At 33.7% G+C, this 15,909-nt stretch overlaps 1 protein-coding gene and 1 pseudogene across 1 annotated transcript; one reads left to right on the top strand and one right to left on the bottom strand.

Moving 5' to 3' along the window:
* The first annotated feature begins 9,549 nt into the window (after positions 1 to 9,549).
* LOC113774969 (tropinone reductase homolog At2g29290-like) lies at positions 9,550 to 13,081 on the top strand. Its single transcript, XM_027319643.1, has 5 exons — positions 9,550 to 10,059; positions 10,193 to 10,400; positions 11,943 to 12,159; positions 12,264 to 12,370; positions 12,534 to 13,081. The coding sequence occupies exons 1-5, from the start codon at positions 9,971 to 9,973 to the stop codon at positions 12,726 to 12,728; spliced, it is 816 nt and encodes a 271-aa protein (XP_027175444.1). The 5' UTR covers positions 9,550 to 9,970; the 3' UTR covers positions 12,729 to 13,081.
* A 640-nt stretch (positions 13,082 to 13,721) lies between these two features.
* On the bottom strand, positions 13,722 to 15,160 carry LOC113774418 (annotated as a pseudogene).
* Positions 15,161 to 15,909: the final 749 nt, after the last annotated feature.

Below are 15,909 nucleotides of genomic sequence, written 5' to 3' on the forward strand. Positions count from 1 at the left end.
CTTTTTGGCTTGCGGGGTTGCTAGACGCTCAACGTAGTATACATAGGCCGATAAGGTGCGATGGTAAGAAACTTGCAGGGGCAGTAAGAGTGAAAAATTGGAATTTTGAAGTCCAATTCTGCTGGCCATGGATAGAACTATACTGATAAAGACTCGAACAAAGCGAGAGGAGAGAGGGGGGAATTCTATAGGGCCCTTGAACTTTTACTATATATATATATATATATATATATATATATATATAAGTAAATCTTATATACATTGACTGTGCAAATACTATCATCGTTGGATCCATGACACATGTGCAAAAATTAAATTTCAAATTCAAATTTTATATAATTGTCATTCATCCAATGCGGACAGTGTATACACTGTCAGTGTATGAAAGATTAATCCGATATATATATATATATATTGCCGTCAAAACTATTAGTGTACTATATTGCCCCCTTATCACACAAAAAGTTATGTAATTCTGTATATTGCCCCCTCAACAGTCTGTGAAACGACCTGTAATTCTAAATTTCTTCTTTCTCCAACCATGTCCCTCAATTATAGCCACAGCTGTTGGCTGGCATTGATTATCACTATTCTACTATCAATTTTGACCATGTTACATCTTTGGACTCTGTATTTTGCATAGACTAGGGGAAAAAGCCCGCGCCATGCGCGGGAGTTTAGCACCTATAATTAAAGATAGTTAATAATTATTATTTAGTATTTTGTAGTATAAGAATTGAAGTATGACAATTTTATTATGTGATATTAAACAGAAAAATCATAAATTACATATTGAGTAAAAAACATATTATGCACTGAAATATAATTATAAAACACAATTAACCACTTTGCGTCTAATCTAATAGAATAAAAGATCTACTTATATCTGCTCATGCACTTTAGGGATATTAAAATTTGTTGTTTAGTTTGAATTTGATTTTGATATGAGGGCAATCCACCTCATTATCTTGTCATATAAGTGAGATTTGAACAATTAGCATACTTGAAGAAATCATTGCTAGTGGAATTTCGGTTCTTGCAAGCCAAATTCTTTGATTTATATTGATTCCAAGGGCATATCATCATGAAACATCCACATTGACCAATAAATCAATTATGATTTATTGTATGATTTAGGACATATAGCAAAACATCTCCTTCTCAGTAGGGATTACAATCACAAAACATCAGTTTTTGACCTAGTTGCAAAGATATACAATAACTAACATGCTAATCTAGATGAATAATTACCTCAAAAAAGTACTAAAACATCTTAATCCACTCAATTCAAGAAAACAATTAAAAGTAATGAAGTACATACTTTGGATCTACAGCCAAATAGTTTTAAGTAGATAGTTAAACATATTGACAAATCAAATGAAGTGAAAAATTGCCTAAATGGAATCATCAATAAAGTAGCAAACAACTTGAAAATTACCGTAACTAATAGTTAAAACAACAAAAGAAGTAGATGCAATCTATAAATGAAAAATTTTATGATGATAAACTTATTCTAAACCACAAATAACAATTAACAAATGTGATCTCCTCCCTATCAAGCCTATCTAACATGGGCAATTGAATTAAAATACTAAAAAAAGTATTGCACATACAACTTGCAAGATTACAGATTTTTTACAACCAAAAAAGTAGATTAGCTAAAGAAAACATACCTATTGAAAAAGATGTTGCAAAATGGAAAAGAGGAGTAACTAATATAGCAACATCTGAATTCAATAGACTATATGATTGTAGTGGAACAAAGTTATAAGTAAATGGAATGAATTTGAATAGATGGGGGTTACCATGGTAACAACCAAGAAACCAAACTTCTCTACTAATCAGTATTAATTGTGTCTTAACATTTATATATCATAAGTTTGCAAATAACTGATGAGAAAGGCTTTAAGAAATTAAGAGACTTGGATGTTAATCCAATTAAATGATTAAAAGGATTTTTATGTAATTCCACTAAAACACAAGTTGAATTCAATTGTACCCAATGTTTAATCGGATATTGAATATTGCCACATGTTAAACTTACCCATAGCTTTAAATGTCTGATAGAACATTTAAGTAATTATTAAAAAAATCAAATTAGCTATAATGATTCATATTCAATACTTCAATTGCACTTCAAATACTCTCATATTCCCAAAATAGCCCCACCCTTACGGTTGAAATTTTTGCCCTAAACTCATTCTTATATAGTATAAGGATTTCAAATATGGATACATTTAAGATTTCAAACTACAAACAAATAAGAGAAAACTGAACAGAAGAGAGTAAATACCTAGATTAATAACAAATCATCCAATCATATTGAGAACTTGTCCTTAGCACCTTAAAATGGGTTATAAGCAGCTTAATAAATTAAGCTACATGTTAATTTTAAGAATGAATTTAAAAAACTGCATCTATTCCATTCTACAACAATGACATTCTGTATATTTTGTTAATATTAAGAATGAATATAGGTGTCTTAAACCAATTTTTATTTTGTAGAGAGAGAGTTTACTAGATATAAATACACAATTGCTATCTATCAGTATTAAAAAAATAGTTATTTAATCATTTACTGTTTAGATCGGATTTAAATCCACACACTTCAATCCTAAATTTACAATTTGGTGTACAATGATATATGTTATAAACAAGGGCGGAGCCATGGACGTCTCAAATATATATTTTTTTCAAACTATAGAATAATCTCCAAAAGAATTAGACTTATTTTGTATTGTCCCACTTTGGCCTCCCCTAAATTTTATATTACTTCCTTTCGCCCCATAATTACCATGCGAAAGTGTTGGAACCTTTTGTAGTTACCCTTACCATTTGTACAATGAAACCTCGAAATTAAATATATTATACAATGCTATTTTCATTTTTTGTCTAATAATTTTTATTTACTTAAAATTGGACTTTTCTTATATATCAAACTAAATGAATTACAACCGAACAAAATATTCATTTTATAGTTTGACTGTGTAGACATTATCCACCTATTATATATACTAGCATTTAATCTTGCAATTTTATATATAATTTTTTTTTTGGCTGAGAAGGCCTTAATTTAGTGGTTAAGGATGAGATTTCAAGACTTAGAGGTCCTGTGTTCTACTACCCCCTTTCTCCTTTCCACCACTTAAATCCCACTCCTCTCTTACTAAACAATTTTAAAAAAAATGAAATAAAAATTGTATCCATTTTTATTTAATTTTTATAACATTGAATAAATTGGCGTATTCATAATAAATATTTGATTGTACACAAGAGTCTACAAACCAACACATTATACACGTTTAAACTAATATTATCATACCCTTGAATGAAGATCCTGACTCAGCTATTAGCTATAAATACTAATAATACAAGTCATAACTAGGTTGTAAATTTTAATTTTTTTTTTTTTTGGGGTACAATGGGTGTAGAATGTGAATTTTATCTGATTACCTTTCATACTTTATTTCTTTCCCCAGTTTGTCATCAGGGACAGTATGGATTACCCCTAACCTAGCTTTCAAAGTCCACCACTTGATACGTGGTAAGCAAGTCTTTTGATTAAAATTACAAAGAATATCTACCGTCTGTGCCACCAAACCATGCATTCCGACAAGATCACATGATTTTGCCTACCTATGCTCAGGTTGTCAAACGAGAATAATACATTGACTCCAGAAGTTATGGATCCTTCATAACGGATAAGCCTTTAACGTGTCTCGGCTGACGACATATTTAAAGGATCACGCTCATGGAGATGCCTCGCCGTTTAGAGTACCTTTTCGCCGTTTAAAGGATCAAGTGGAATTATTTTTTAAAGTAAATTTTATATACATTGATAGTGTATATATTATTATCATCGTTGTTGGATCATAATATATGTGTAAAAATTAAATTTTAAATTTAAATTTTGCGTATTTGTCATTCATCCAACGTTGACAATGTATATACTATCAGTATAGGAAAGATTAATCTTTATTTTTTTATTACAAAAGTTTAAAATTCTTAGTCTAAGGTGTATATAATTCAAGTGTTAGATGATAATGTAACAGTTTTAGGGTAGGATTTTTCACGTGTTTAAGGCATGTAATAGGAAAAATATTTGCAATGTTACTCCCTCGCCTCACACTCATGAAGAGGTTTTCATGTGGCTCTAGGTCGGAAAGAATTACATAAATCTGGAAAAAAAGGAAATCAACTTTCTATTAAGTGATTCGATTTTGTGCTCTCATAGAACCAACTGAATGAAGAAAAGGGATTTAAAATCCCCAATAATTATGCTTTGTTTGGATTGGCCATTTTTTCAAAAATAAGTATTTCAAATACAATGTTACAGTAATACACAATAACTCAAAAAATATCTCATCCATAGAATATTTCAAATATTTCAAAAAATTTTTACAATAAAAATTTTTCATATACATTGTTACAGTAAAATTTTTTAAAAACACCCCCAAAAACAGCTAATCCAAATGGATGTTCAAAACCCCGTGTCTGTAGTTGAGTATCTCTTTAGACTAGATGGGTACACTCTTTCTAGCCCCTCACAATATAAACCTAATTGGGGTTTCTTCTATTCAGAATATGATAGAATAGATTATAAATGTTGTCGCATTGGAAAAAAATTTATATAATCAACGTGATAAAAGCAAAGTGCATATAAGAAAAAGTACCCAAAAAGGAAAAGAAAGTGTACATAAGCAATTAACTTTCAACTCAATCAGGTAATTCTTGAGGCAATTATTGAACGTTGTACAAGAATTTAAAAACCAGAATAAAGCTTTCCCGAATGATCCGTTGAAGGTCACTCCAAGGTGACATTAAGGAAATTATTTGAGATCCAGTTTGTTCTTTTGCCTAAAACCAAGTACCAAAGTGTATATAAAGCAAAGGTGCCCAAAAAAAAGGCATATAAACAAGTTTCTGGGTGACTATCCAAAGCCCATATATAGTCTGTTTCTTTTTTCCGTTTTATTTTTTCTCTTTCTTTCTTTCTTTCTTTCTTTTCAATTGGTAACCTCTACATTATGAGCAAAAATTTGTAGTGTAATTGTAATATCAGCGATAAGTTTGTTATGATCCTTTTTTTTACAAACTAAATTACCGCAATTAAATAGTTTTGATGTTCACTAAATTGTGAACTCGCATTTTTTCCCCTTCTTATTTTTGGTCATTCAGAACATATGCATGGATATAGTGGATCCGTACAAATTATCATGATATATTAGTTTTGATGTTTAATCCGTGTAAATTGAATTTATTCTCCTTCTTATTTTTGATCATTCAGAACATATGCTTACATGCTTGTGGATCTATATAATTCTTACGTTTTTTTTTTTTTTAAGTTGTCCCTTCATACGCCATTAAAAATTCGATAAGAGTAACAAAGGATACCTCCTGGTATATTCCATGACCAGTGTTTATAAAGAATCATGTAAGTGGTTTAAGATATAGGCAAAAAAAAACACATTTTGCTTTGATGGATATTAGCCTTTAAGAAAAATCTTATACTAAACGACATATGAACGAACTAATGAATAACTCACCTCCTTAATTTTAGATATTTTTATATTTGTATCTATCACTTAGAAATATCATGATTTAGAGTCGCTATAAGTAGATGGACTCGTTGATTTTACCCTTTAAAAGGTGGGAGAATCCCTAATATATATATATATATATATATATATATAATTTCTATATTTGATTAATCCCTAAATCGAAATCCGCTATGTATGTATGTATGTATGTATATATGTATGTATGTATAATTTCTATATTTGATTAATCCCTAAATCGAAATCGAAATCGAAATCAAGGGAACTCTTAGAACGCAAAGTTTTAACCAACGATTAGAAAAAACCAGAATTGTTGAATTGAGTATATTCGAAAAGTTGGCCTAACATTTGTTGAGCAAAAACTAAAAACTAGGAGTTATAATACATAAGCACTTGTTATTTTTTTATCATAATAAGGTTATCCAAATAATTAGTTTAAGTTATAGATTTCTGATAAATAATTTATTATGAGTTTTACAGGCTCGATAATTGATTCACTATTACTTGGTGGTTTTATCAAGGTTAATTTAAAACTTGATATTCATCGAGTTTTTCATGGAATCAAAACTGTTTAGTGATTCAAAATCTTGAAGGCATGCATATGAACGATAAGTGATTCAAAATCTTGAAGAGAGAAGATTATATTTGAGCATCATATGTTCTTTTGAGTCTCATAATTTAGTGAATTTATGATGTGTTATATATATATATATATATATATATATATATATATATATATATAAAAGAAAAATACCTTCTCAAAAAGAAAAATAGAGAATCACATGTATACTAATTTATGTCTTCTAGCGTGTTCCTTTGTGGGTTTAGCTCCAAGCACAAAACGATTAATTAGATAATAAGTTCTCAAAGGCATTAAGCTTTCCATAAACCAAGAGAGAGAGAGAGAGAGAGAGAGAGAGAGAGAGAGACTATTTAAACTTGACTAATCAAGGCTATTATGGGCTTTTAGGTAACATACAAAACCATGAGAAAGTATTTTCCTTTCATTTTCATTTGTGAATACTCAACACAATTATGGATTTTTAGCTAGTGAAAGTCCAAAAAGTCCCCAAATTACTAAATATTCTATCAGCACCGACCACCTGGCCCGAGTTAAACTTGGATCCGGGGCGCGACAACAGTCCACAAAATTTTGACGGGTAGATGATATGAGCCCATCATCAATGGCCGAAAATAATGGGAAATCTATTTTGATATTATTGATAAAAGAACTTTCCATTAATAATTTGCTATACGCGTTTGACAATCATCATCAATATATTTTCTTAATTTTTGTTTTTCTTTTTATTATTATTGTGAAATAAAACGTTGCCGTCCTGTATCCTTCTCCACACCTTACGACGTGACTATGTTTTTAATTTATCTCGATTCGTCTAGATTGTCAAGAGTTTCTGGATGACTGTCAGGCAATCGTCAAGGCCCGGACAAGGGGTCCAAACAGTTACCAGGAAAATCGTTCGGGACGATTTTGTGCAAAATGCACACGGTGTAATTTTATTTGCACATGACGTAACTCATTTTCAATATTATATAACTATAGAACAAAATTTTATGAATCCTATATATGATGTGAAAAACTAGTTACAAGATAAATTTTTGATCTTACATTTTTTCTGGCCAAATTTTGACCGTGAACCACCAGATACGGTTGCTTCCTGTGACCGCTCCTGCCCTTCTTCCGTCGAGGCCCTGGGTCCGTTAAACTTGTACCCTTGGTCCCCACTTTTTTATTTTTTTTTCTTGGGTCCCCACTTAAAGTTATAGAAATTGGGTCATTTGGAAGGTGTTCAAATTTTATTTGACCGTTTGTCCTCAAATGGCACCGGACAAGCAATAAGAAGAGACAAGAAGTCTATTTATATATCTATTCAGCAGCTGGCAGTTGAGATATTCTAAAAGGTTTTTGATACCCTGCATTTTATCAGGTTGTTGAATCATTTAATTCTTTAATAAATTTGATTCATGTCATCCAATAGTTATATTTTTTTGTATAAAAAATAAATTTCATTAAGAAATTGTTAGAAATCGTCCGGTACGATTTGATTTACATCTCTGCTCTAGTGATAGGTTAAACATGCATTTGAAATAATATATCTGCAGTTTAACAATAGACACAATAGATTTGAACGATTTTGATCAGATCTAAAAAATACAAGAAATTTTCAAATTGCTTTCTAATAAGATAAATCGCTACAACTCCCTTTTCAATTGCTAAATGAAATCTACCGATCAACGACTTCAAATTTCAATATCTTAGTTAAATTCAAATGTTTAAATCCCCACATAGTATGAATATAATAAATGTCCAAATCCCAAATCCGTGCTTTATTTTTGAAATTAAATTATTTTTAACCAATAACAGTTCCCCATGCATAGCATAGGAGATAAGAGCTAGTTGGCACGTATAACGTTCTCAATTATTCTCGGACTTTTAAATTGCCCAAGCTGCAGCTTAAAGAATTCAAACTTTCATTGATTAATTAATTCCAGCCCACCTTTGATGACCCATGACAGAAGAATCCATCTAAAAAAGTATTGTCGATTGATAAATTAACTTTCACTGCTTCCTTGGTCAAATTGATTCCTAATAAATATATAAAAGTGGGTCAAGTTCAATATTTGCTGGTCAAATTAATTACACAAGTACCGCTTTAAATTTGAATAACAATAACATATTGTCAACTTCACACAAGTACCATCTGAAAAAATGCATTTCAATTTGAAAAACAAAAACATATTGTCAACTTCCCACTTATCGGTAATTTTGGGAGTAGGTGGGGGGTATCTTTCAGATGCTTTGACTCTAAAAAAATTGGCTAAAAATTTTTACCTAAACAATTAATATTGTTTGGATTGATGTTTTCCATAAGAAAAATTTATGTTTCTCGTAAATCTATTTTTAATTAGCATTTTATTTCACTTATATCAAATTATTACAGTATATATATATATATATATATATATATATATATATACACTAAAACTCCTAAAAATAGCAATTCAAATGGAGGATTCTTGTTGGCTGTAAACCGACTCCATTTTAGCTACTCTTTTTTTTTTGGTCATTCGTCGTTATTTTATCTATATCCTATTCTATCCTAATTTATCTAAGGGGAGGCCCAACTGGACCTATGGGGGGCAGGTGGGGACTGAACCACCACCGGACCAAACAGGCGTACTACGCACTCGTCTGAAGTTTTTAGAAGAGCCACTTATTGTGGCATTTGGTAGGAGGCATGGTTTGAAACCTTGACCTCCCACCCCACCAAGCTCTTAAAGAACCCAAAGGCTGGTGGTTCCATTTTAGCTACTCAAAGACTCCCATCTAATTGATACTACTAGCCCACACTGCATGATTGGCGCCAATGATTGTCCAAATATAATGACTTAAAAAAACCATTCTGCCTTGTGTCATTAGTCATGTTTTTTGTTTTTTCCCTTGGAAGCTAATGAAAAGCAACATTTTTAGCTTAGGCCAACTTGTTATTATTTTATTAGAGATTACATATATACCCAATAAATTAACTGACTCTAATTAGGACCCTATGGGTTCAACGTCCAAGGTGCTTTTTTTTTTTTTTTTTTTTTAAATGTAAGTAAGAAATTTTAAATCTTGAATTTCTCACTCATGTCCCCTTTTCGTGTAACACCTACCCATCCGTCCTCCAATCTCGTTGGCGCTTTTTGTTACAAAAAAATAATGCAGAATATTTTTCTGCTGGCCATGATAGTTCATGACGGCACGGAAGTACCAAAAGTCGTAAATCATAACTAGCGCCCAAAATGAATTTTAAACTTCAAAAATTGAACTGATTAGTGCTGTTTTGACCCATGTGGTGCCATTTGCTGAGACATCACTTTCTTTATGAGCGCATTTGTTGAGACAAGTGGACCTGGTCAGAAGACACTGCTCCTGTAGACTTGCCTGATCATTTTCCCCAGAAAAAATACACATAAATTCACCTATCTATTACAACCCACAGAAACATTGCAAGGGAGGCTAACTCTTCTATATTCCTCATCTAAGGCAAAATCATGAGTCAAAACCAGCTATAGCTGCAAGAGGAGGTATCTGCAATCCGAAATAACAGATTGAAAGGAATGATGAGCATTATCTGAAGCTTTGATGAATGAGATGATATACTGACAATCCACTCCCACTTCCACTTCCACTTCCAGATTGAGATATATCAAGCGAGACATAGCCAGTTCCAGTCCATCCCTGATGCCCCAAAAGTTCAGCTAGGATATTGGTTGCAAAACCAATGTTCCTGCAGTAGCCTTTTTTCCACAGTCCCTAATGAGACCACCTGAACCAGCAATTTCATCCTGTTAATTTGTTCTTGCAAAGAAAGTGATTTCTCTCGAATATTGCAGATTAAAGTAAACACATGGCGAATGGAGAGCCCAGAATCAGTGAGCAGAGATGGTCGCTCAAGGGGCAGACAGCTCTTGTAACCGGGGGCACCAGAGGCATTGGGTCCGTGGAATTGAACTCTCGTCTTATATCACCGATCTCTCATTTTTCTTTCTTGTTCAGAATCTTCAACAAATGGTCTACGGTCACATTGTTTCAATCCTTACCTACTCCTACTTTTATGAATTGATTTCAGGCATGCCATAGTGGAGGAACTAGCTGGATTTGGTGCCAGAGTACATACGTGTTCCAGGAACCAAACAGAACTCAATGACAGATTAAAGGAATGGAAAGCCAAAGGGTTTCAAGTGAGCGGTTCAGTATGTGACTTGTTATCAAGAACTCAGAGAGAAGAGCTTATGAAGACTGTCTCCTCTGAATTTGATGCCAAGCTCAACATCCTCGTAAGTCGCCACTCCTATGTTAGTTTTCAAGCTTCATGGTGATTTTCATAACGCTCAAAATATTTTGTTGAACTGAGACTGATTTTGATTAGTGTCCTGTCGGATTTGTTTGAGGTTAGGGCTCATTCTGCTGTTGTAGGAACTACTACTTAGGATGTATTGCACACCGTAACTAGAGTAGAGTTTGTAGGACCAAAAATGGTTCTATCTTTTGTTCATGTCCTTTTACCTAGGGATAATTTAGAGAAACCTCCCTGGGGTTTGGAAAATTTCACTGTCCTCCATCGCTTATCAATTTTTGATGACAAATTAGTCCAAGTTAGAAAGAGTACCATTAAAAAAGTATTTTGATGAGTGAGATGATAGTAGTTTTATTTCGCAAATGCATTTTTGCTTCTTTTTCGTTTGATTTTATTTTGCAATTGACTTAGCCAAGATTTTTTAAAATCCATAGATGCTACAAATTATTAGGCCGCATAAGTTGTTCAAACTTGATAAATTTGGAATTCTTCCTTAGTAAGTTCATCAAATCTTTTATGACCTTGGTCCCACTTTCCTTTGTAGGTTTTTTTTTTTTTTTTTGAATATTGGATTTCATGCGATCCATTGTGATTTGAATCTTCTGGTTTTTTAAATCTTTCTTTGTTATTTTTTTTTCTGGGAAAATAAACATTAGACCCTTTAAAGGAAAAAGGAAATCTTATATAAACATTACAATCACTTGACTACCAATTTTGTTTCACAGACATTATAATCGTCATTAAGTTCCAAATCTTAAAATTCTCTAAATGTCAGAATTTTTTACAACCAAAAAAATCCTGAAAAATTTAGTTGAAATTTGGGACAGGAAGGTTCAAATTCCAATTCCAACTGCATCATCCTTTCTATATCAGTTGTGCACTTGTGCTCTAAAACTCAATAAAATTCTCATTTAATTAGTTTCTTTCTTTTAATTATTGCCAAGATTTTTCCCACCAAAAAAATGTTCGTAATAAACCCTGAAGTGTTAGGGTAGAGCAATAATTTCACCCCGAATGATGTAAGTAATGGACCTCAAAAATTTAACAGGAAAGGTCAGTGAAATTTTTCAGACCTCATGGGAAATCAGTGCACATGTTTGAGGTTTCTGAAATTATCCCTTTTTCCTATTCTATGGTGGCTGAAGGGCACATAGGATAAGTACACATAAGATATATATGTACCTAATATGTACGTTTTAGATGTAGGGTGTTCGGGAGTTACATATATTTGAATTTTACGCTTTTTTTTTTTTGTCGATACGATAGATTATCCTACATTAGAGGGAAGGGAGGACCTGAAGAGGTCCAGGGTAATCTTCTATATTCAAATCTTCCTATCTGTTGAGGCTTTTGTTTACGTTAATCTTCTATATTCAAAATTGGATTTTGGACTGTATGTATCATCGTTCCTGCATTTGTTGGTCAGCATGCCTCTTATATATATAGACAGCATATATATATATATATATATATCACACTCTGAAATTACCTTGAACTTCATTTTTGAAATTCTTGCGTTTAGGTTAACAATGCTGCAACCACGAAAATGAAACGAGCTGAGAATTCTACTTCTGAAGATTATTCATTTTTAATGAGTACCAATCTGGAATCTTCATTTCATCTAAGCCAACTAGCTTATCCACTGCTAAAAGCTTCAGCAAATGGAAATATCGTATTCATCTCCTCTGTAGCTGGTGCCACGGCCCTACCGGGGCTTTCAATTTATTCAGCAACCAAAGGTAATCCACCAACAATAAAAGGAACGAAATCCTGTTACTGTCCAATATCAATATTGTCTGGAATGCTTTCAAAATTTGTTTTTTTTTTTTTTCCTAACTTACAGGTGCGATTAATCAACTAACCAAGAATTTGGCATGTGAATGGGCAAAGGACAACATTCGTGTCAACACTGTTGCACCATGGGCTGTTCGAACCACAGTTTTGAAACCAGTACGATATTATCCCATCATTCCCATGCTCCTATGAATTCTTCTGCTATCAAGGACGACTTCTGCTTATTTGTTTCTTATTTTTTAGGGGGACAAAGATATTCCATATATATATTATTTTTCTTCAAATATTTTGCTTACAGCCTGAAATTTAATTCATTCAGGAGGAGGCTGATGAATCACTGTTACGTATGTTTTTCCCTTTGGTGAATCGAACTCCTCTACGTCGAATTGCAGAAGCTAATGAGATTTCACCACTGGTGGCATTCCTTTGTCTTCCTGCTGCTTCATACATTACTGGGCAGGTTATTTGCGTGGATGGAGGATTCACAGCGGGTACTTCCGGGGAACAGGACTAGCAAGGTCGAATTCTCTCTCAAGTTCTCGGCTGTGACTTGAAAGCATGGATCCAAGACACTGTGGTTGCCACTAGCAATATACCAGTTCGGTCCGATCTGAGTCGTCTATTTAAATGTTTTAATTTTTTTTTTTCCAATAGTTTGGTAAACATTGGTGTACTTTACACAAAACGAAATAAATTATTTTTTTGGATGATGTAACAGAGTTTTTTTTAGGACGGACCAGAGAAGTATTTTGCTGGTGAAAGAAAGGTACAATAATTTACAAAGAAAATCACAAATGTCATTGTGCCGAGCTCTGCTAATGTTTAAACAGCTGTCTCTTGTTTATCCCTTTATTGCCTTCTTCTGAACCGTGTTGTCTAAAAGTCACTCGGGTCTGTTTGGATAGGGTATTATTTGAAATATTATCTAAAATAATTTCTGTAGCATTTTTTTTTATGTGATGTATGTGAAATAAAAAGGCGGGTTGAGAAATGTGTTTATAATACAAGCGAAATATTATTTGTAATACTTCTTGGATACGCTGTATCAATGAAAAGAAAAAATAGTCAGAAAATAACAGGTTGGTAGCAAGATGTGCTCACCAAATATTTCAAAATGTTTTGCCGGACATGGTTGTCAACCTTTGTGCTTCACTTCTTCTATCTATAATTGCAGGCTTAATACTTTTTAATATATTGGGAAATGACAAGGCAACAACTTAATTTCAAATAATCCAAATTAGGTGACAATTAAACAAATTGCCGCTTAGTCAGCTTTTGCTTTATTGGCATGTGATTTCCCAAAGAGATCTCGTCCTGACCTGTGGATGAAAATGGATCCATAATGACAAAACAGCTTAAGTTTACTAAGCAATGTACCAAAGCAAAATACTTGTAGTACAACTAAAAATTCTTTGTAATTGAATGAACTTGATAATTTGTATCCCTTAGAATTCAGAAGTTCTTTTGATTCATGAACATAATTGATTAGGCCAAAAAAAAAAAAAAACTACCTACGAATATGAGCAGTGAAAGAATCCATCTCCAAACGACTATCACCACCATCCCTGATGGACTCCTCTACTCTTTTGCTCGATTCTTTTGCCCTTTGCCTCATCTCCTCTCCTTCTGTAGAATACATCAATCTTCTCACGGCATTTTCAATGGTAATAGATGTCATAAATTCATCTTGCCGGGACCAATCCCTTATTAATAGAGCAATTCTTCAGCACCTTTGCCATTAGTATACTGTTTCTCGGCTGGTCAGAATGCATAGGCCATGCTGCCACGGGCACTCCCATGCTAATGCTTTCCATACACGAATTCCATCCGCAATGACTCATGAAACCACCAGTTGATGAATGTCCAAGAATCTCCAACTGGGGCGCCCAATCCCTCACAACTATTCCTCTCCCTTTGATTCTCTCTTCAAATCCTTCAGGCAACTGAGCCTTCCTGATTTCCCCATAAAAAATATCTACTTTATCTGCATCCCTGAGTACCCATATGAACTTTTGCCCGCTTTTCTCTAATCCAATTGCAATCTCTTTGGCTTCATCATCTGATACTGAAACTGATGAACCAAAGGAAATGTAAATGACTGAGTTTGGGGCCTGTTTGTCGAGCCACTCCAGGCAATAGTGTCTCTTGTTGGAGTCTTGCTGCTCATTTATAACAACTGGATTGAAGGGTCCAATAGCCCATTGCTTGTCTGTATCAACAATACTAGCTTTTGCAAGGAGATCAAGGTGTGGACCCTCTATTGCTCTACATGTATCATACAGGTAACCAGAGTTATTTGGCCTGGAATCCTCTTGCAGTTTTATATATTCTATAATCTCTGGAGGGTTACAACTTTCAAGAGATGGAAGATCTTCGAGTGATTCGAGTAGCTCAGGCTCCAGTAGTCTGGGTTTCCCTCCAATTTCCCAAAGATATGAGTAGAAAGTGAACGCAGAGGTGCTATAAAAGCAGTAGGACTCGGCATTTGGAATCAAATCCACATCCTGGACGACATATGGCATGAGAGAGTCGTGAATAACTACTAATCTTCTTGCTGAGAAGTTCATAAATTGGCTCGCGAAGTTTGACTGTTGCATTAAACATTGAAATGAGATGGAAGGGGTATTTGGTCGTGGCATTTGGATTGGGAGGAGGAGTTTCATAAGAAGGGACTGGGAATTCGTGGAAATGGATGTTGGAAATGGCAAGAGGATCCTAACCTTGGACACGAACCTTTGCCTGGAGGTTATGAGTGGCCGTGCTGACGTAATGAACGGGTAGATTGTAGGAGGAGATGAGGCGGGAGAGATGGATGAGCTGGTTGAGATGGCCTTGTGCTGGAAGAGGAACCATGACCACAGTTACTTCAGTTTCTTGAATACTAGTGCCCTTCTGGCCTTGGTTTTGGTTTTGGCTTCGGACAGTAGTATGATCATGTGTGTCCATTGGAAAGATTTGGGAACCAGAAATGTTGAAAAGCTCCTTACTAGTTCACGCTTGGCTTGTTAGAATTCCTGAGTTGAAGTTGGTGTTTTTTGCTTTGGCAATATTTACTGAATCATAAATATTTCTCTGATCAAGAAATGTACATGTTGCTTGAGGATTTCTTCCCCTTAAAGCTACTATCAATAATTGGCTTCAGAAACTGAGATGCCCAAAATTTCCAAGAAGGAAAAGTACTTTTGATCCTTTTGTGTCTTGGAGGTGATTTGCCTAATTGAATAGAACTTGTGGAGTTAAATTGTGAGTTAGGTTTTATTTTACTCATTTTTCTATTGGCTACTTTACTATGAACCCCCCCATCCGCCATCCCACTTTCCACAATTCGGTCCTACATTTCTCAACTACTCTAGAAAAATATCCTGTCTTCCTAAACTTCTTGAAACATAATTTCTAGAACAACCATGCTTGTCACTTGAATTTCCTCCCACGAAATCTTACACAAACTATGTTGCTGTCAACAAGATGTTCATCTGCCTGCTTTACTCAAACAGCTCCAGTCAGCATGGATTAATTAGTTCATGGATTGCTTGCTAAGTCATACCACACCATCTGGCTCTAAGTACTGATGAGAAAAATTGAACATCTATAAAAGAAAGTATTCATATCATTGACCATCTACATTGCGAGATAAGCAAAATCTGATTTTAATTTAAGTTTGGATTATTGGAACTGCATAGGAAATAATGCTTTGA

This window comes from Coffea eugenioides, chromosome 6, assembly GCF_003713205.1.
Source record: "Coffea eugenioides isolate CCC68of chromosome 6, Ceug_1.0, whole genome shotgun sequence".
In the NCBI taxonomy this organism is placed as follows: domain Eukaryota; kingdom Viridiplantae; phylum Streptophyta; class Magnoliopsida; order Gentianales; family Rubiaceae; genus Coffea; species Coffea eugenioides.

Bases quoted from the DNA above. Each gene is read 5' to 3' on its own strand.
- LOC113774969 (XM_027319643.1), top strand. From the start codon at position 9,971: ATGGCGAATGGAGAGCCCAGAATCAGTGAGCAGAGATGGTCGCTCAAG. The intron at 10,060-10,192 runs GTCCGTGGAATT...AATTGATTTCAG, and splicing joins GGGGGCACCAGAGGCATTGG to GCATGCCATAGTGGAGGAAC. The intron at 12,371-12,533 runs GTACGATATTAT...TAATTCATTCAG, and splicing joins GAACCACAGTTTTGAAACCA to GAGGAGGCTGATGAATCACT.